At 34.1% G+C, this 23,236-nt stretch overlaps 1 protein-coding gene across 1 annotated transcript in view; it reads left to right on the top strand.

The window, feature by feature from the left end:
* Positions 1–23,236, top strand: part of LOC142317745 (N-acetyl-D-glucosamine kinase-like) — a 67,602-nt gene that overhangs the window by 27,082 nt on the left and 17,284 nt on the right. The window contains exons 6-8 of the mRNA XM_075354292.1: positions 7,647–7,757; positions 11,604–11,733; positions 22,125–22,299. Of these exons, the coding sequence (XP_075210407.1) occupies positions 7,647–7,757; positions 11,604–11,733; positions 22,125–22,299 (416 nt within the window). The remainder of the gene's footprint in view (positions 1–7,646; positions 7,758–11,603; positions 11,734–22,124; positions 22,300–23,236) is intronic.

Here is a 23,236-nt window from a genome sequence, read left to right as displayed (position 1 = left end):
CCCTCACACTTAAAGGCTTCTGTGATTTCAGGGGCTCCATTTTTGATCATCCAATATCCTCTTTTCTAATATCTTAATCTCCTCTTTGTTGGTCCCCTGAATGGGGATTTTCTCTTTTAACTGTTAAGTAGTTGGTTTATGTTCAAACTTCTGCGGTTTAGTTTCACTTTCCTTCTCATTTGGCTGGCCGAAAGCTCATTCCTAGGTTGTGTAACAATGTTTGGTTTGGATCTGCTTTTAGATCCAAAAACAGACATCTGTTTTCATTTGTGTCAGTTTTGGGCTACTTTTTCTAGATGATTGACTCTTCAATTTTTCATTGTTGATATATTCGACTAGCCAGGATTGGTGCCAGTTGAAAGACTATGTCTTCAGGTTAAAGGAAGCAGAAGGAACTGCAGCAACCTGTGCATAAGATGCATTCCTTGATGTTCTGTCAAACACTATTTTCCAAGCTTCAAAGTATACCTGACTTTGGTAGTTTTAACCTCTTTAACAGCTATGTCTTGCTAATAGACGAAATTGCTAAGATAGGGAAATTCCGAGATCTTGTGGAGTGGTGCCAGTAAAAATTGATACAGAAAAGTGAACCTTGCACGGGTTATCGGGATGTAATGGTCCGCCATACACACAGGTCTGTTTCTTTGTACATTGTGTCCGAATTTCTGATAACCAAAGCACCAGAACGGAGCCAGGATAAACAGACATACGTTCAAGCTCTTGATTCCAGCATTTTTTTTTGCTCTAGACACTTCCGTTCAACGAACGGAAGTGTTGACAGGATGAATGGAAGTGTTGAACTTCAGTTCCTTGACAGGATGACTACTATAACTTGTGGTCATTATGACAAGTCTATTTATAGGTGGCAGAAAACAATTAGTTGTAAAAGTTACTGTGGTGGTGTTTTCCACCCTTAATGTCTTAATATTAAATCAAAAGATCTCAATTTTTCTGATTATTGATAGAGTAAGCAAGTAACAATGTGATGCTTGTGACCAAAGCCTCAAAGGTGATCTCACTTCAGTTTCTGTTGGAAAGAGTACTGAAATAAAAGTTAAGAAAAATGAGAACTTATAAAAATATAAGTAAGATCACTGCAGTTGATGACGAGTTGTAATTACAACGAAATGTATGTGCAATTACCTAATGCCAAGACTTCTTCAACTTATTTCCAAATTGGATAAGTTGAATGTAATCATGAAAGTAATGGAAAGTTCTTGAAGCTGAAGGAAGAAAATGTGATTTTGAAAGAAAAGCTTGACACAATACTAAATGGTATTAATACAGTGGCTAGTATTATGAAAATCGCATTTAATACAGTAATTAATTGATGGTCAGAAGAGAAAGAAAGAGAATGTCGTTTGGTGAAAGGGATTGTTTCCATAGTTGAAAATGATGCTCACATTCAATATTAGAGATTTTACTCCTGTAAACAATAACAATGAAAATGGTGATAGGGCAGTTGTTCTCGATGAGTGGAAAATTATATATCACATAGGAAGGTCAAGAAGCCGAAACCAGTAATGAATGTAAACAGGAGGGGTCTAATGGGCACAGGTGCATTAACTCACAGCTGGTCAAGCCTAAGAAAAAAGCACTTATTACATGCTTTGAGGCCACTGTCAAGAGTGACGATGTTTTAGGACTTTTTTCAGCTACTTGTACTAAATTTGTGACAAAGAAAGAGGGACGTATTTCATTTCATATCAGTGTTGTAGAGAATGATTATTATATTCTCTGTGACTTGGAAATGTGGCCAAGGGGTCCTGGTATTAGCTGACTATAGACAATAGCAATCAAACAAATATATGACTCAGGGAAGGGGAAAGGTACCTCAGATAGTAATGTTAAGAAGAAATAATGTTTAGTCATTTAGAAATAATAATGTTAAGAAGAAATAATCAGGTTAACATTCTATATCAGAACATTAGAAGATTGAGGAAAAAAATCTGAAAAATCTTTTGCTTCAGTTTCATAAGCCCAACATGATGTCATCACAGTTAAGAAAATAGCACACTATGAGAATTTTCTGTCTGGTGATTATTTCTTTGACAAGATGGGAGTGAATAGTCCTGTTGAAACTGATGAACGATGAAATCAATCTTCTTGTTGGAAATCGCTATTTCTGCCCAGATGATAGACATGAGGTATTGATGGAATGTTTAGATCCTCTAGATGGTAAACTGAGTCCTAAGAGGTATAGGATTCTATTGGTGGGCGATTTCAACATTCCTGGAATTAACTGGAGGACTTGCTCTCTGGGTACTACAGCTAATTTTATAACTGAAAAAAACTTTGGCTCTATTTGAATTTATTGATAACTATACATTATGTCAAGCTAATCTTCATCTTCTTGTGGGCATGAAGTCCATTTTAGATCTTGTTTTGTCTAATATTGAAGTAAATTTTGAGATGGAAGAGGATTTTTTTGTTATTTCTTAATGAGCCACATGACACTCTTTCAATACATTTCAAGTTAGGAGAAAGGTATACATCAGATTGTGGTAGGACAAGCCATGATTATGCTAAAGGTAATTATGTTGGATTGTACCATAGTGTTAGAAAAGAGGATTGAATTAAATATTTACAACTGTCCTGATGTTGATGTGACGGTTTGAATGTTTAGTAAGTTGCTAAATTGTATTACTGCCAAGCATATACCTGTCAAAATATTTAGGACAGCCAAATGCTGATTTGGTTAAATATCTAAACACAGGAGATTTAAGAAGATGGGTGTGGTTGTTTTCATGAATTTGATTTGCTTAGAAGAATAGTGAAGAAACCTTTGAGGAGAGACATCTGGGAATCTGTTTTTCATCAATTCCTTTTTGAAGGAATCTAGGTGAGTTCTTCCTATTAAGGCCCAGGATCATATTATGACAGATCCATCAGAACTGACTTAGTGAGGCCTTTGGAAACTGCTTTGAAGCTGTTTATCAACCTTCTATAAATAAAGGAAAGAGTATTATCGATGATCATAGCTATATCATGGATGTGATTGAGTTGTAAAAGTGAGTGATTCTCTGAAAGCCAACTTTGAACTGAGACCCCGTATGGCAGCTGGAATTGATGGCATTTTGCTATTTATTATTAAGGATGTGGCATAGTCGGTTGCTCCAGTCCTTCATGGTTGTACAATTTTAGCATAACTTCTGTGTTTTCTTGAAGTTGGAAGCAGCCTGTGGTATTGCTAATTCCCATAAGGGAAACCATCAGGAAATTGGTAATCATAGATCTGTTTCTGTAATAAATATGGTGGTGAGAATTTTTGTGAAGGAACTATCAGTATTTTTATTTCTCTGAGCAAGTATATTAATTCTAGGCAGTACAGGTCTGTGGCCAAAAGATCAGTCACTAAACTTGTTGATATGATGACCTGAGATTGAAAATAGGAAGCAATTTGATGTGATCTACTTAGACTTTAATAAAGTGATTGATTCAGTGCAAATAATGTCCATCTCAGTGAGATTAAACGCTATGGAATTACAAGTTATTTCAATGGATTGCAGCCATTTCAACTTATTAGTTGAAATGGCTGCAATCCTATTTGACAGAATTTTCAAGTTAAAGTGTCTGGTTTTTTGTCAGGAAATTAGATCTTATAATATTTACAATAAAGTTTACAGATATAATTCATAAAAAGTTCAATGTGACCTCCTCTGGCTACACTGCTAACATCTAAGTGGCAGCTGAACTCATCCCACACGTGAGGAAACACATCTGTGTGACTGAATTCACCACAGATGTGATTCCATAGGCTGGCCAAATCTGTTGGTAGAGGTGGTATGTAAGCTGCATCTTTCACAAACCCCATAAGAAAAAGTCACATGGTGTGAGATCAGGTGATCTTGGAGGCCAGAATTGAAGAGCCAGATCTTCATTCCTAGCCATCGTTAAGTAAACGATGCCTCAAAACAAGCCAGACAGTTTGGCTGAGGTATTCCAAGTTCTCTGCTTGCTCTATGGGTTGACTTTCTTGGGCTTCGAACATAATTTTCCCCAATTCATCTCTCATTCTCCTTAGCCACAAGTAGTCAGCCTGTGATCTTGCCATTACAGAGACACCTTTTTGTTCAAACTGATGAAACCGACAACATATGCTTTTCCATAGGAGAGTCAATGTTAAATTGGAGACTAAATGCATGCTCTATTGCAGTTGCCAATTGAGATTTGCCTTACTCAAGAACACAGAAATCCTTGTGTTGCACTGTACCCATCTTACTCACAACTGACATGTAATGGCGATATCTTAACTCTAAGATGTTGAATTTCTACAAATATGTTAAAAGTTTTATGTAGGAGTCCAATAAATATGTGTTTTGTCTGATAAATGTTAATAATGTATTAATTACTGATTCTGGTCTGTTATGATAGTAATATAATAATTGATAAATACTCACTTCAGTGAATATTTTCATTCAGTCTACCGTCCAACTGATGTTTATCCAAATCTGGATGATATCAGTGATGGAGATGTTGATATCGCTCTAATAATTGTTAATGATGTACAATATGCCATGCAGACTTTGAATGCCACAACTGCAGTTGACAGATTGTTTCCAATCTGATTGTTCCAGTTCTGTGTTGCTCCAGTTCTGGATATTTAACTTCAATCTGAAGTTAAATATCCAGCGTTCGTGGTGGGAGGGGCACGTGGCTGGTGTCTGACGTTTCCTTTGTTCATAGCATTTACATTTTAGTCGTTGAGATGGAGCCGTGGACGCTAGACCAACGCCTGTACGCTTATGACAGTTTTGTGCGAAATGACGAATCCGTAACTGCTGTTCAGCGAGATTTCCGCCGTCAGTTTAATATCCATCGTAATGCAAGTGTCCAAACACAATATTGCGATGGGTAAATAACCTTCGAACAAGCGGTTCAATATTGAAGAAAAAACCACCGGGTCCCCGACGAACTGCTAGCACTCCGGAGAACATCGAACGAGTAAGAGAAGCCATTGTCAGAAGCCCACGCCGCTCTCTATTCAGAGACATTCAGCAGCGCTTCAAATGAGCATAAGTATGGTAAGATGAATTCTGCATACAGACCTGCATTTCCATCCTTACAAGATAGCCGTCGTGCAGCAGTTAAACGAGCAAGATTTCACGCAGCGATTACAATTTTGTCGACAAATGCTTAACATTTTTGAAGAAAATGAAAATTTGTTATCGTTAATGAGTGACGAAGCCCATTTTCATCTGAATGGCTTCGTCAACAAACAGAATTGCCGGTATCGGGCAGAAAGAAACCCACATCGGCTTCACGAGAGACCACTTCATAGCCCAAAGGTGACTGTCTGGTGTGCAATTGGAAAGGTCGGTGTTATTGGACCGTATTTTTTTGAAGAATATGACGCTGCCGTAACTGTAACAGCTGATCGTTACATTGCGATGTTGAATACGTTTTTCATCCCTGAGTTACGAAACCGGGGAATCGATTTTCAAAATGTGTTATTCCAGCATGATAGAGCTACAGCGCACACAGCGAAGGCAACGATGGCTGTTCTCCGTAACTTGTTTCCGGGACGGGTCGTTTCCGAATTCGGCGACATTCCTTGGCCCCCTCAGTCCCACGACTTGAGTAGTTGTGATATTTTTCTGTGGGGGTTTCTGAAATCGCGTGTGTACGGCAATAAACCGCGTACATTGGAAGACCTAAAGATCGCAATTCTTCATCACGTCACCCAGATTGATGTAGACATGCTGCAAAGAATTGAGGCCAGTTACCATGAAAGGCTACAATAATGTATTGGCCAAAAGGACATCGCTTGCCGGACATAATTTTTCGTTCATGAGTAAGTAACAAATGCTTTGATTTAACAAGTGTTTCAGTACCAATAAAACCTTTTTAAAGTAAATATTCAATTTTTTATGATTATTTTAAAAACATCTGGTTCCCGTGAGTGACACTGTATTACACTTTCAGATTGAAGTGTTGAAGCAGGCACTTGTTACTCCAGTTCCTAAAAAAGGAAATCTGAATGGGATTAGTAATTACCAGACCAGCTATTTTTGTTTTATGTATGGTTTCTAAAATTTTCAAGAAAACTATTCATTTTTTTTTTTGTATAACTCTTTGAGTCGTCTCATTGTGCCTGAGCAGTCTGGTTTTGTCACCTGAAGGTCAATTTTTTCTAACCTTATAGACATGATGAATTTCATTATACCTGTTGTTTTTAATAGAGGTCAAATTGACTTAATATACTTTGACTTCCAAAAGGCGATTGACAGTGGTGTTCCCTTTGGTATTTTACTGAGTAATTTTTGTAGACTTGAGTTCAGAGTAGAATAGTCAAATGGATTCACTCCTATCTCAGCAATAGAACATTAGGGATTAAATGTTTGGATGATGTGAAGGGAATTCGTCTAAAGAATTTCTGAAATTTTGAATAACAGGGGTTCCACAGGTTGAATCTTGGCCCACTGCTTTTCGTCCTCTTTGTTAATGATGTGGGCTAAGATTTGTCATCCAGAGGCTTTTTATATGCTGATGATCTTAATATCTGTAAGAAGATTGATGGATCTGGCAATAGAGCCATTCTCCAGTATGATATAAACAAGGTTGTCCAATGGTCCGTAAGAAACTGGAATACTGTTCAACTATTTGCAATACCAATCAGCAGTATGCTTCTGTTCAAATTGAGTGAGTTCAAAAAGAGGTTTCTGTAGATTTTGACTCAGATATATTCCATCGGATGAGAATTATGACAGACATTGCAATATCATGAAATTAACACCACTTCATGTGAGGCATAGAAGTTCTGATGCAATGTATATAAATAAATCATTGCATAATTACGTTAATGGTGATATTTGAACTTTATAACAGAGTATCTTATGGACCTATTTGAAAATATAAAATTTTTAAGCCCATTATTAAGAAAATGGACTCATTACCATTGTACCAGGTGATTCAAAAAGAAATTCACAACTTTAAAAGCATATCAATATTTGTTGGGATGGATAACTTATAGATTCAGTTGAGGTCTCATTTCATAGAAAAACACAAGTTTGTTACCCAAAATTCACTACTTCTAAGCAGTATGAGGTGGTGTCCTAACTTGGTGATAGTAAAAGGCATGTGAAAAGTGCAAAGCCTCATCAGGATTTGATTCCTGAACTCTTTTATAAAATACAGAAAATTTAATCAAATCTACAACAGGTATTGGGATAGTAAAGACACACAGTAAAGAATTTCCATGGGTCTGTACTTCTAAAGTCAAATTAAAGAAAATAAGGATTATTTTTAAACAATATATTGAAAAAACGGTTGAATCTGCTCAAAAAAAAAACTCTATTTTCAATGATTCTCTTTTGTTTAATAACATTTTCTGTAAATCTGCATTATCTGAAAGGTTTGTTCATAAATCAGTTTGGATTATGATAAATGTACTTGAAATACTATTCACGAGAAATATTTTCATTTGATTACAAAACTCAGTATAGAAATTTGAAAATCTGAACTCTTGAAAATTCTAAAAATATTGTAAGAGCTTAGTATATTCTACAATAAGAGTTTTAAATTTCTAAGAGATCATAATAATCATTATTTGTTTTCATATTCAGATTACCTCCAAACGTAACTAATAATAATGTAGTAAGTATGTTTAAATTTAATTTAACTCAAATACATTTTTATTTTTGTAGCAGGAATTGTTTTAGATGTTACAACAGGAACTCACTCACTGCTTATGAACTTAAGTGGATCTACTTATCGCACAGGAGGCTGGGGCCATATTTTAGGAGATGAGGGTTCAAGTAATAATAATCTAAATATAAATAAGTAATAAATAGTTTGTAAACTGCATTCTAGGCATTCTAGAAGAATATAATTATTTGCCATACAATTATTTTCAGTTATTATTTTTTGTTATGTATTTTTTAATGTGTTTGCAAAGATCTATGTTTGTTCCAGGAAAATTTATTTTTTTAAATAATTTAAAAAAATCAAATACTATAGAGTCAAAGTTTTAAATTATAAGGGTAGATAGATGGTAGATAGTTTACAGTTATAAGTATAGAAGAGATAGTATAGATAAATTTACTTAATTACATTTAGTTTCAAATGTATGTGTTTTATCACCTGAAAGTACAAAATCTATAATCTTAACCTCATAACCCAATATGAACACAGTTTTACAGTCCTGAAGATGTCAAACTGAAAATCCATCTCATTCTACTCTTTGCAAATCTGTCTGTAAGAATTCCTTCCGTGGCTACTGTTATTCTTTAGTGCAGGTAGGTTATTATTAGTGCAGGTATTCTTTAGTCAACTGACTGGAGTTTTTATTTGTATATATAATATCTTTTACATAGCTGTAAAAGAAGAAATCCATTGGTGTCAAATTGGAAATTCACAGTGGCCAAAGTGATGGCAGCTTCTCTGCCTATCCAGCCTTCTGGGTAACTGTTGTTGAGGGCAGTCTGCACAACTTCTGTGTGATGTATAGGTGCTCTATGCTGTTGGAAAATAGGTCCTCCATATTTTCAATCTGCAGAAACACAAAGTTTTCTTATATGACTGAGTACACTATGTCCATAATAGTCTGCTCATGGATAAAAAGGGGCCCAAAAATTTTATTATGCATGATATTACACCAGACATTCACTTTTGTAGTCCTCTGATTTGTGTGGATTTTTAAGTCCCATACTCCACAATTATGGCAATTCACAACCCCATGAACATGAAATGATGCTTCATCAGAAAATAAATGCACTACAGATAGTTTTCATCTACAGAAATGAAGTCTAGCATGGTTTTTATAAATTGAAATCTTTGTGACTTCTTGTTATGTTCAATTTTCATGGAGTAGGTGAACTTTATAAGCATAAAATTTCTATCACTTGTGAACATCATAAACAGTACTTTTAGGAATGTTTTGCTGATAATTAACATCATGAACTGTACATTTTAGACTTCATTGGAAAGATAGTCTAAATTTTTATGTGTTTTGGTATTTGATTTAGGCATACCTGGTGAGTATCTTTCAAAATGCTTTCAATTTCTAAAAACTGTTCACCCTACTTACGTATACTTTTGTCACTTGTAGAATTTTTAATGTTGACTCGCACATAATTTCTTTGTACGATAATCGCTGATCTTGTTTCCGTAAATCAGTACCTGCTTTGTGCTTTCTCTTGTTGGCAATGCCATGGTACTGAAGCCTGGACCCATAACAGCCTGGCCTGTGCAAATATAATGCAGCTGCTATCTGGTGGAGAATGTGTAAACTAAAACTTAATTGCTGTTGCTTCAAGATAAGACATAAGATATTATTGAGTGCTGTAAAATAAAAAAACTATATTCTTCTTGAAATTGTTCTTAGATCTAAGATCTAGGTTTTGTTGTTAGTTTTAAAAGAACTTAACAAATATTTAATTTTTTTTTGTTTTTAAATTTTTTATAAACATCTTTTCTGTTTTTTTTATCCTGAAACAGAGATAAAAAAACAAATAATTGAGAATAATTAATTTTAGAAAAATAATGATCTAATGCAGTCAAAAACAAAAAGAACTTATTTTCATTATCAGGTTATAAAATGTACAAAAAATTAAAAATGTTGTAAAATATTGCCTATTCCATGATCACATAAATTAAAAACCGTATCTTATACACATTACTGTCTCATCTCATTAGACACTACAATATCAAAAAAGCAGTGTTATACCCAACTTCCTTCTGTATGTGTAGTCTTAAAATATTATAAGAACAAATAGCAAACCTATTTGTAGTTTAGTTACTGCCTTCCTTCAAGCAGGATAGTCCCTGAAAAATTAGTCAGAATTAAACCTTACATAAACACAAATAAAATGTGAGACCAAAAACTTACAGACCTATGGATATGTTTTCATAATTCACAAATATACTTGAAAGTACTACTCATTAGGTTTAGAATCTCATCTGAATGAAAATTAGTAGTAGAAGAACATGGATTCACATAATCCATAAAATGCAGTAGTACTTAGGTACAAATGGTTTCAGAAGACAGCAATAATCAATCATTCAAAGTAAATCTTTTGATTATGTGAGTTTTGAACTCTTCTTCAAAAATATGTATAACAGTATCGGGTATAACAAACACAGCAGACAACTAGGTTTAGATCACGTCTCATCAGTAAAAAAATATAAGTTCTAATTTTTCAAAATATTACCGGAGTAGTACAGAACCGACTTCTGAATAAAAGGCCAAGATAGCATTCCACTGCAGAGATAGAGGAGGACCCATATATCTGTAGCTTCTCAACATTTTATTTCCTTATTAATTTTTAATTATTCAACATCTTATTTAATTATTTTTAATTGAAAATAAATCTGGTTTTATAAACTTGAAACATAAAACAAAATTAGTAATATTACTTTTTTTCTTTTTTATTAATTATTAATTTTATTCATTTTATTCATTATTAATGAATTCTCAGGTGTAATAATTGAATGTAATCTCTTTATTGCAATGATTATGTAGTACATAGGTAAAAACTCAAATAATATAATTTGCTCTAAGAATAATGTCTTTGTTTAATAATATCAAATTGAGAGCAGGTGTGTGATGGATGATAAGCTACAATTTTAGGAATATTAATGTGCTCATTAAACAGTTACAAAATACAGCTTATTAATTTCAAATAAAAAGAATAACTAAAATAAAAATAATCTCTACTGAAATAAAAAGAAAAGTACAAAAAGTACAATAACATAATTATATACAGTACTTAAATAATAAAAATAAAATAAATTTTATTAAAAAATAATCGTAACTACATTAATAATTCACATTACTGTACTCTGCTACCTAACTATTCTATCACATTAGACACTTGCTATTCTTTAAAAACAGCAGTTTTTAACTATACTAATAATAAACAATTATATTTTAAATATAAAAATTAGTTACAAAGAAATTAAGTAATTAATTACTGTTTTATTTAATAATACTGTGTTTTAAATCCATTTCAAACCCACTCTAAAAGGAACATCTGTAACAGAACAAGAATTACATTTCATTACATTAGAAGTGATATGAAATTAAATAATCATTATTTAATATAGTTTTTGTAGTTGTCTAAATAAAATTTACAGAGTATATACGTATTAGATGGCATAGTCATCTAATAGGCATATTATGTTGCATTATCATGTACTCGTACATGATAGGAATAAGGAAACATAAGCAAGCTAAGGCAGACATAATTTTAAAAAATTTAAACACTCATAAGTTGGGACAACTGGTTGTGGCCATAGAACAACATTACTTGAAAAGTTAAGAACCAAATGTTCTTAACATTAAATATTGTCTATAGAATACAATTTCAGCAGTTTATGTTTTCAGGTGCAGGAAAGCCAATTTCAGTTTCAGAAGTTTTCTAAAATCTACTTTATTAAAAGTGGTTTAGTTTTAAGATTCTAGTGCATTTGAAACAGTTATTCTTTTAGATTAATTTGAATATAATCCAGGATATCAGGAAATTTTTTAAAAAGTAATTTTTAAGTCTCTGAGGAGTATTAATACACATTTAAAACAAATTAAGTACAATAAAATTCTTTGCTTTTTTTTTTGCTTTTTTGTAGAAAAATAATTTACATGTACTAATACAAACTGTTCACAGCCTTCTGGATAGCCATGAAAGCTATGAAAATTATAATAAATGATCAAGAAAACATAGAAAAACCTCCACATGGATTCAGCACAGCATATATTTGGAATGCAATTCAGAAGCAATATTCTATTGAAAAAAGGTGACTTTTTAATATTAACATCGTAAAAGTGAATAAAATCATGATGGAATAACGTCATAAACTGGTTGTCATTAGTGATACTTTTGAATGAAATGATACTTTTGAATTATAAAAAACCTACAAATTACGAGCAAATAATTAGAAAATATTAGATAGAAATACTATATTCTTTCTTCAAAACATAAATACATACTACATTCTTTCTTAAAATACATACATGTATGCGCCCACACAGACATATCCCTTGTTAGATTGGTTATTTTATTGGACAATTACAGTCATATCATTTTTACTTCACAGACAGAAACTGGGTGAGCACCCACTACTGGTTGCATATTGCATATATTACTAATGCCATCTCATCAATTGTAAACTGAAATTGTTCATGCTTCAGCAAAGTATAGTGTCTGTTCTTTGCATTTTTTTTTTTTTAAATAGCTTATTCGATCAAAGAAAGGGTGGTTACTATAGTGAAAGTTTATTGCATTCTGGATGCTTTCATGTTTCCCGATAAGGAGTCTTATTTTTTAAAACTTTGGTGGTTGGTGTTCCCACAGCCCTAGCCCTCATAGCTTTTCTTTCAACTACGCACTGAGCTGCTGAACCTTTTACACCACACCCATACACATAGAGGTACAAAGCACAGATAGAAATGTTGGCGTTAAACATTGGTGATTCGGTTGGTGAATTGAACACACCATTCTTATTTAAAGAATTGTTGCACGCACTGAAGAACTCACGTGACACTTCCCCTGGACCAGATAACGTGTTAGCCTTTGTATGCTTTCACTCCTTCCTAACTCAGCACTACAACATCTTTTGAATATTTACAATGGTTTATTCTCCTAACAAGTCTTTCCGCCCGGCTGGTCAGAAGCATTTATTATACCAGTACTGAAGCCTGGTAAAGACAAAACCAATCCCTCAAGCTACCGCCCTATTTCTTTAACAAGCGTGTTGTGTGAAATAATGGAGAGAATGGTAAACCACAGGCTTACGTGGTAGGAGAAACATGGCTTTCTTTCTTCAGAACAGTGTGGTTTCCGACAAGGAAGATCTTCCATTGACCATTTAATGTCAATGGAGACAGCCATACAAAACGCCTTCCTGAACACCCAACACCTCGTTGCTATCTTCTTCGACATTAAAAAGGCGTACGACACAGCCTGGCGACGTGGTATTCCTAACACCCTCAAGAGATGGGGAATCAAGGGCACAAGGGCAACATGCTTGCTTTTATCATCACATAAGGGATTCTTAAATCACTGAACGTTTCGTGTTCACGTAGACGATTCACTTTCAGACAGTGTCGTCTCGGAAAATGGAGTACCTTGTTTTCTGTAGCCATAAACAGCATTACCAATTCTGTACAGGCTCCTGTTTCATGTTCTCTATTCGTTGACGATTTTGTTATTTACATTGCGAGCCGCTCAATACCCAATCCAGAGCGACTGCTACAGAACACTATATTTCGCCTTGAGGCTTGGTCCAGAACTACTGGTTTCACATTTTCATCCGATAAAACGAAATGTGTAGTCTTTCCTCGGCTACGGAACCCTTCTATCCCGCAGGTTCTTCTGAAAGCTTATTGCTGTCTCTCCTTACGTCAAGTTTCTAGGTTTGCTTTTTGATAGCCGTCTTACTTGGGTCAAACTTATAAAGGAATTGAGGACAAAATGTTCCAAACTTTTAGATATGATGCGGGTCCTTAGTAACACCAATTGGGGAGCCGATCGGTCATGTATGTTACGGTTTTCCTATTCGCTTGTTCGTTCCCGTTTAGATTATGGTTGTGTCGCCTACTCTTCAGCTCGTCAAACCGTGCTTAAAATCCTGGACGGTGTACATCATGCTTTTCTTCGGCTTGCCACAGGTGCGTTTAGATCAAGCCCTATCGTAAACTTACTTGTAAACTGTGGCAACTCATCACTTTGGGATAGACTAGATCAGCTTTTGTTATCTTATTTTGCCCGTCTCAAAGGACAGCCAAATCACCCGGCTTTTGACCCAGTTCTTAGGAATCCTAATTTAAGGAAGTATGAGGGCCGTCCACGCTGTACTGCGCCTGTGGGTGTCCGTGGCCCAACGTCTGCTGCAGCATATAAATGTTGACACTTCCTCGTTCTTTCCATCATATCCGTGCTCATATCCTCCGTGGAGAATAAACCTTGTAAATTTTACATTTGACCTTACAACATACGATAAACGATCAACACCACCTACTGTTTTCCGGCAAATGTTTCAGTATATTCTCACCAAGACGAACCCAGACGCGGTGATATACACTGATGGGTCGAAACAAGACGTACCGCTGGTTGAGCTTTTGTTGTCAATGAAAGAACTTATATGGCCTACCCGGTATTACGAGTGTGTTCACCGCTGAACTACTCGCTGTAAATAGGACTCTGAATATCGTTAACTCTAAATATAAAAACATTCTTATTTGCAGTGACTCGTGTAGTGCTCTCCAGGCGTTAGAAAACTTTTATTCCAAACATCCTGTCGTCATTGAAATTTATGACGCAATCGTTGAGTTAGGTAATCGCAACACAGAAGTAAGTTTTTGCTGGGTCCGTAGCACATAGGGATTCTAGGTAACGAAAGAGCAGATTATGCTGCCAAAGAAGCGTGTATTCAACCTCCTTTCACCACCCGCGTTATTACCTTTGATTTTATTAATTGTGTAAAACAATCACTGAGAGCAAGGTGGCAAAGTGACTGGGCGACTACCGTCGATAATAAACTCCGATGCATTAAAGATTCAGTGTTGCCATGGAGGTCCTTTTGCAGAAAATCTCGTGAGAAAGTGGTCCTCTTTTTTGGTTCTATGTCTTTAATTTTATTATCTGCGAAGGGAGCCTTTTGCACAACCCTCCGGAATTAGGTAAGTTTTATATAGTTTCTTTATTTGATTATTTTAAGTTTTATATTTTACAGACTTCGTCTGCAGTCTTAGTTTTGAGTTTTATTTTACCTTCTTAACTCTTGTTTTAATAAATTTTTATTATATGTTTAATATTAATTTTACATCTTATTAGTTTTGTTTTGGAGTTGTTTTACCCTTTTATAATTAAAATTTCGGGCTATGATAACGCTCAGGCGTTTTTCGCCCACAAACACATACACATACACCACACCACACACGACACAAATTACAACATATACACCCTTACACAACAACATAACATCTTGTACTGTTTCTTCTTGCACTTACACTCGGTGGTGTTGTGATACCTTACGAAAACAACTGAAATCCAAGGTGGAAACTACTGTGCCTAGGTGGATGGCTCTAAGTAGTGAGCCTCAAATGATGTCCTCTGAATACCTGGGTAAATTCAGTTGTATGTAGCTGTAGCCTATGTACGCGTGGGCTCTGCAGAGATGGTCCTGTATTTCCTCGATGCTTGTGGGACCAAAATTACTAGTCCTGATGAAAATCTTACGATGGTTGGTGGGTCGGTGGTCCATCTGAAAAATCCACCACCCGATGTCATGTGAAAAGACCACACTCAGCATTGTAATAAGACCTCACTCAGACGAGAATAAGAATTCTATTGAAGATAATAGTTTAAATGGTGACGCAACCTTTTCACAGTATGAAAAAATCAGATATGTAGTTTTTAAAAAAGTTCCTTCAAAAAGTATGTAGCTTCCTTCAAAAAGTTTCATCTTTCTTGATAAATAGAATAATAACAGGTTCAAGTGTTCACCAAATGTCAAGAAATTAAGAGATGAATCGATACTACTTGAGACATTTAGTGACAAACATAATCGATCACTCTTGCATCTTACCAACATGGGTAGCGTCAACAGAAAACCGGTATGCCACAAATCCCTGAATACCAGCCGAGGAGTAATCTTTTACCGGGATCTTTTGGGAACGACGTTAGTAAGATTGCCGATGAGCTTCGCCCCCAAGGTGTTGTAGAGGTGAAACGAATTATGAAACATCAGACCGGAATGAAGGAACCTAGGATTAATCTACCGGAATGTAGGATTTAATTCTTTGTACCGCGTTATCCAGCGCAGATAAATGCAACCTTTTTATCTCTTATAGCATCATTTTCGATCAAACGTTTTCTATTGTTTTCAACAACAGCTTACACTTTCATGACTATAAGAAGAGTCCAAAGGTCCCTCTTCAAACGTTATTTGATCTTTACTAATTGTAAAAGTTTCCTCAGAGAAGGATGAGACTCATTCACCATCCTCCGAATAGCACATTTGCTGAAATCGTACAGATCAGTTTTCAATTTCTTCATTGGCTGTTTTTTACCAGGAGTAATTCACTTCCACCGGTTTCGTGTTGTAGCTTTAAAATGTACTGAAGGAATCTTTAACGGATACACCGTTCGCCTTAGAAGCACGAGTCTGAATCGGTTTTAAATTTGTTGCTTGTCCTTCTTCGGCTTCTTTCTTCATAAAATTATTTATAAATATTAAGAATAACTGTTAGTTTGACTTTTGATAATCCTCTTCCCCCCTCCCACAATTTTACCGGTTTTTATCGACATATTATGGGTTTATGTTTACACTGCAATAAATTAAATTTACGAACAATTCAAGTTAAATTAACTAAAAATAACTTTTCTTTAATGATACTAACACTAAAATTAAAATTTATTAACAAATAAAAGGTCAATTATATAAACATTAAATCCACATATTGGTTATATAAAAAAAAAAAAAAACGTGTACAACGTTTTCAGAAAAGTATGTTAACATGATGTATTACGCTCGGAATTTTGGACTCGACTGACAAATTGTTTACCCCCACCACAAACTATTACTGCAATGCTACGGCGAATCTATCCGCTGCCACTGAGCCAACAAACGATGATTGTGATTTAAATATTAGCGATGACGATAAACGATGATATAGTGTGATCTGATGATGACATTGAGATGCTTGATTAAACGGAAATGTTTTGTTTAAGGAACTAAAACTTTAGATTTTATTTGGTAAGTAGCAATTCAGATCAATATTCGTACGAAATATAGTACTTCCGCGCCACTTCTCCTTTGTTCTTTCTCCTTTCTCCTAGTCAATCACTTCCCCTTCAAATTTATTCTTGTTTGCAACAAGCTCTACTACGGTTCAGTTTTAAGTAGGCTCACTCTGTATCGATGTGAATTATTATTGTGGAAAAAATGAAAAAAATTCATATAAACGTATGTCCTAAAATGCTTCGTTTGTGAGTTGCTAGTGAAAGAGTTCGCTCGGATTTCAGCTACTTCAGTGAAATGAGATCGTACTGAAATTTTTTGAATGTTAATTAAGGGGCGCAATTGGTGATTTCTCATGATTTGTGACCTGAAAAGAAAAAATATGTCCCAGAATCGTATCTGTAGCAGGTTTTGAGAAATCTAAGGTGAAAACAATAAATTGAAGTAAAAACCCTTGTTTTTTATGTTTGATTTATAATTACTTTGTTAAGCGGGTAGTAAACATAAAACTTTTAAACTTGTAGAGTTATTTATTCTGAACAATGTATTGTAAGGTAAGTTGAATAAAACAAAGAAAAGTTAGAAAAATTTGAATTTTATTTAGAAACAGTATGTTACAACATTTATCAGAAAAGTTCTTATTTAATGTAATCAAAAACCAAATTATTTTTTGTTAATGTGAAAACAGAATTTACTGCTAAGGAATTTTCTTTTAACTGGTAATTACACAATAATTGTAAGATAAAAATAAATGTATTAAAATGAATTAGATAATAATTTTTTTATTAATAAAAGAAAATTTTTTTATTTTTATTATTTATTAATAAAAGAAAGGCCTCCTCTATGAATCATGAGACCTTGCCGTTGGTGAGGGGGCTTGAATGCTCAGGGATACAGAGTAGCTGGACCGAAGGTGCAACCATGTCGGAGAGGTATCTGTTGAGAGCCAGACTAAGGAATGATTCCTGAAAGAGGGCAGCAGCTCTTTCAGTAGTTGTTAGAGGCGTGAGTCAGAATGACTTAAACGGCCATATCAACATCACTCAGTCCTCTGAGTACTGCGCAGCTGAAAGCAATGGAAAACTACAGCTGCTTTTTTCCCAAGAAAATGTGGCTTTCTGCATTTTCATATAGCAATGATGGAGGCGCCTTCCTTGGTAAAATATTCCGGAGGTAAACTAGTCCCCCGTTCGGATCTCCGGGTGGGGACTACTAAGGAAGGGGTCACCAGATTGGGGTTTAAAAACCTGAAGAAAAGGTGTCAGATGAATCGGTGGAATTTAGAGAAGCTTGAGGAAGCGGAGGTAAAGAAGATTTTTGAGGAGGACATCGCAAGAGGTATGAGTAAAAAAGATAAGGTAGAAAATGTAGAAGAAGAATGGGAAAATGTTAAAAAGGAAATTCATAAATCAGGAGAAGCGAACTTAGGCGGAATAAAGAGAACTGGGAGAAAACCTTGGGTTTCAGACGATATATTGCAGCTGATGGATGAACGTAGAAAATATAAGAATGCTAGTGATGAAGAAAGTAAAAGGAACTATCGGCAATTAAGAAATGCTATAAACAGGAAGTGCAAACTGGCGAAAGAAGAGTGGATTAAAGAAAAGTGTTTAGAAGTGGAAAGAGAAATGAACATTGGTAAAATAGACGGAGCATACAGGAAAGTTAAGGAAAATTTTGGGGTACATAAATTAAAAGCTAATAATGTGTTAAACAAAGATGGTACACCAATATATCATACGAAAGGTAAAGTCGATAGATGGGTGGAATATATTGAAGAGTTATACGGAGGAAATGAATTAGAAAATGGTGTTATAGAGGAAGAAGAGGAAGTTGAGGAGGATGAAATAGGAGAAACAATACTGAGATCTGAATTTAAAAGAGCATTAAAAGATCTAAATGGCAGAAAGGCTCCTGGAATAGACGGAATACCTGTAGAATTACTGCGCAGTGCAGGTGAGGAAGCGATTGATATATTATACAAGCTGGTGTGCAATATTTATGAAAAAAGGGAAGTTCCGTCTGACTTCAAAAAAAGTGTTATAGTCATGATACCAAAGAAAGCAGGGGCAGATAAATGTGAAGAATACAGAACAGTTAGTTTAACTAGTCATGCATCAAAAATCTTAACTAGAATTCTATACAGAAGAATTGAGAGAAGAGTGGAAGAAGTGTTAGGAGAAGACCAATTTGGTTTTAGGAAAAGTATAGGGACAAGAGAAGCAATTTTAGGCCTCAGATTAATAGTAGAAGGAAGATTAAAGAAAAACAAACCAACATACTTGGCGTTTATAGACCTAGAAAAGGCATTCGATAACGTAGACTGGAATAAAATGTTCAACATTTAAAAAAAATTAGGGTTCAAATACAGAGATAGAAGAACAATTGCTAACATGTACAGGAACCAAACAGCAACAGTAATAATTGAAGAACATAAGAAAGAAGCCGTAATAAGAAAGGGAGTCCGACAAGGATGTTCCCTATCTCCGTTACTTTTTAATCTTTACATGGAACTAGTAGTTAATGATGTTAAAGAACTATTTAGATTCGGAGTAACAGTACAAGGTGAAAAGATAAAGATGCTACGATTTGCTGATGATATAGTAATTCTAGCCGAGAGTAAAAAGGATTTAGAAGAAACAATGAACGGCATAGATGAAGTCCTACGCAAGATCTATCGCATGAAAATAAACAAGTACAAAACAAAAGTAATGAAATGTAGTAGAAATAACAAAGATTGACCACTGAATGTGAAAATAGGAGGAGAAAAGATTATGGAGGTAAAAGAATTTTGTTATTTGGGAAGTAGAATTACTAAAGATGGACGAAGCAGGAGCGATATAAAATGCCGAATAGCACAAGCAAAACGAGCCTTCAGTAAGAAATATAATTTGTTTACATCAAAAATTAATTTAAATGTCAGGAAAAGATTTTTGAAAGTATATGTTTGGGGTGTCTCTTTATATGGAAGTGAAACTTGGACAATCGGAGTATCTGAGAAGAAAAGATTAGAAGCTTTTGAAATGTGGTACTATAGGAGAATGTTAAAAATCAGATGGGTGGATAAAGTGACAAATGAAAAGGTATTGCGGCAAATAGATGAAGAAAGAAGCATTTGGAAAATATAGTTAAAAGAAGAGACAGACTTATAGGCCACATACTAAGGCATCCTGGAATAGTCGCTTTAATATTGGAAGGGCAGGTAGAAGGAAAAGATTGTGTAGGCAGGCCACGTTTGGAATATGTAAAAGAAATTGTTAGGGATGTAGGATGTAGAGGGTATACTGAAATGAAACGACTAGCACTAGATAGGGAATCTTGGAGAGCTGCATCAAACCAGTCAAATGACTGAAGACAAAAAAAATAAAGTTTAAAAAGTTTAAAGTTTTTAAAAAAAGACAAAAAAAATGTACCGTTGTGAAGGTTTTCTGGGAATTTTAGTTTGATTTGTAATGATGCCGAACTTATTTACAACAGAGGAGTTCACTGATGTGGTATTCCTTTTGGGTATGTATAATACACACACCCATATTCCTACACCTGCTGCAGTAGAATATAAAATACGTTTTCCGATCGCAGGATTCCAGATCCCAAAACAATTAGCGCTACCTTTCGCAATTTTCAGAAAACAATTCTACTACCTAGTATTCAGACCAGCTACGAACGATCTGTCCAATACGACGCGGTTATTGTGAAAATTATTATCAATGCAGTTTTGCACAGTTTAGGCATCAGTACACGGATCTGAGTTTACCGACGAAGTAAATTTCTCTTGAGATAGCGTCAACAACTTACGCAATGAGCATAAAATGGGGAGAAGTAAACCCGCATGAAATTGTGAAGGCAATTTTCAACATCGATTTAGCGTCAATATATGGTGCGGCCTTCTTCACATTCAGCTGTTTGAACCGTTCATATTACATGGCCTCTTAAATTGCTGAGGTCTGTTGCACTTTCTTCAAGAAGAATTGTCGCAGCTGCTTGAAGATATTCCTCTAGCGCTAAGACGTACCGTATACTTCCAACACGATGGCACGCCTGCACACTTCTCTTTTGTCGTTTCCACCCACTCAAATCATTTCCCTGAGAAATAGATCGATCGGTCGAAGAGGTAAATGTTGCTGGCCTCCAAGACCGCCTTGGATTTTAACACCTGGGTTCTGGGGATGAATGAAAAATCGTGCATACAAAACAAAAATTACAAAAATACATTCTAGTGAGGGATTAATTGTTCGTATTACGAATATGGTTGAGCAACTTAAGAACAGCCCTGAAGAACTAAAAAGAGCTACAAAAGTTTTATTCTACTTAACTTGAATTAAATTATCTACAAGTTTTGTTTAAAAGTTAAATGTGTTTATTATCTTTTTTAAACAAACTTATTGTACGTCAAACATTAAAAAAAGGGTTTTTACCCCAATTTATTGGTTTTCAGCGCAGATTTCTCAAGCTATTCCAGATACTGTGTTAGGATCTATTTTATTCGATTTTTCAGTTCAAAAACCATAAGAAACCACCAATTCTGATTCTTAATTAAGTACTGAAAATTTCAGTACGATCTCATTTCACCGGGATAGTTGAATCCCAAGCGAAATCTTTCTCCAGCAGCAACTCGCAAACGAAGCATTTTAGGACATGTGAAAATAATGTAAAAAAATTATATAAAACATGAGTAGAATAGGTAAAGTACCGAAAGAACTTCGTTATACACTCTGTATGTATGTATATCTCTCTCTGTGTGTGTGCGTGTGGGTGTGTGCACGCACACGCACAAACACATTTTATTAAAACAGTTTGATAAATATTAAAATTGTTTAAATAATATAAATTAAGTAGTAAGTGTGATATAATACATAACCTTTTTTACACGTTTTAATTTTTAAATTCAAAATACACCCAAAAAATGTTAGAGTAATCTATGGTCCACATGTTTGTCAGTGTAATCTAAATAATGTAACTATTAATTTTTAGTTCTTCCAAACCAATTTGAACCAAATTTTTTAAATGTAATGTTTTATAAATGTACATAATAGATTTGCACTCATCCTTAGTGCTTGGAAAATGTCAATTTTGACACTATGTTAATTAATAACATTGCTATATTATTTTTATTTGCAGCCCACCATAAATGAAGACATAAATTTTTGTCTCTTCAAAGTAATTTTTTCAGTATCAATGCCCAATAAATTATTCAACAGAAACTAAAACTGAAGAGATAGGTACCATCAAATATTTTGTAGAGATGTACCATGGTGACTATGCCTGGTCCTGCGGCAACTTGTTTTAAGAAAGTATTTAGGTTTCATTAAATAAATTAAATACAAAAATTAATTTTTTTAATAAATTCTGATCAATATTTATTGAAAATAATCCATCTTTAGCCTAAAAAAAAAAAAACATTTTTACATGATATAATTTTATTAAGGGCATTATTTTTTATACAGATCTGATTTGCTTCCACTCGTGTACAGACAATTTGACAAAAGCTATATAGCTGCATTATACCATCACATTGTAGCTGGAGTAAAACACGAAGATAAACTGAGTGCATGGATTTTGGAAGATGCAGGACGCTGCTTAGGAAGATTACTTTTATCACACTCATCAAAAATTGAAAAAGTATACAATAATATTTTTATCTTCTCTAAAATAGTTTTTAGTTTGTATGAAAATATTTTTAACTTATTACTTTTTAATCAGTGTAACTTATTTCTTTTATTAAGAAATAATAACATAACAAATATAATTATTTTAAGTAAATATAACTAGAGCTTCATAGATTTATTAATTTAGTAATTAAAGGTTTGTGTTCAATTAAACTGCTTTTTATTATGAATTGAGAGATGAATAAATAAATTGGTTTCTAACCAAATGTATTTACTTTTAAATAGTTCTTTTTTTTATTTTTTGATATTGAAGAATTTTTTTAAGTAAAACTATAATTTTTTACATGATAAAATTATTTTAAAAATATTATCTAAAATATTTCAACTTAAATGGTATTACTTCATGAAAAATGAAATTTTTTATTCAAAATTTTTTTTAGTACCTTTTGTATCGGAGTTAATTAACTTTTTAAATTTATTTTTTTTTCCCGAATAATGAAGATCTATCTTAATCTGTATTTTATTGTAGAATAATTATTTATAAGTTTGGGATTGTTTCGATATGAAATTCATTTCTTTTTGTATCTGGTTATCTGGTAAATTGATTTAATCGTTGTTTCTTAACAACAAAAAGAAATTTTGTTATGGTTTTTTTTTTGTTATGGTTAGGTAGCATTGAAGAGTCATGAAAATAAGCTGAAGAATTGAACATAACTTAGAGTGATCTAACTAAGAGTTACTGAACTCAACAACCAGGCAGGTGGGAATGACTTGCTAAGAACTTAGAAAATCACGCTATATAAGAAATAATTGCCTCACTCTAGTGGTAAAATATGGTGTAAATTTTTCACTATCCAATTTTGTAACTCACTGTTTAAAGATGGATTACTAGAACTGCATATCCATCACGTTTCTTTTTTCTGTTTAGCCTCTGGAACCACTGTAAGGTA

This window comes from Lycorma delicatula, chromosome 1 (genome assembly GCF_047948215.1).
Source record: "Lycorma delicatula isolate Av1 chromosome 1, ASM4794821v1, whole genome shotgun sequence".
Taxonomy (NCBI): domain Eukaryota; kingdom Metazoa; phylum Arthropoda; class Insecta; order Hemiptera; family Fulgoridae; genus Lycorma; species Lycorma delicatula.
The sequence above is the reverse complement of the archived record's forward strand: the minus strand, read 5'-3'. Positions and strand labels throughout refer to the sequence as shown.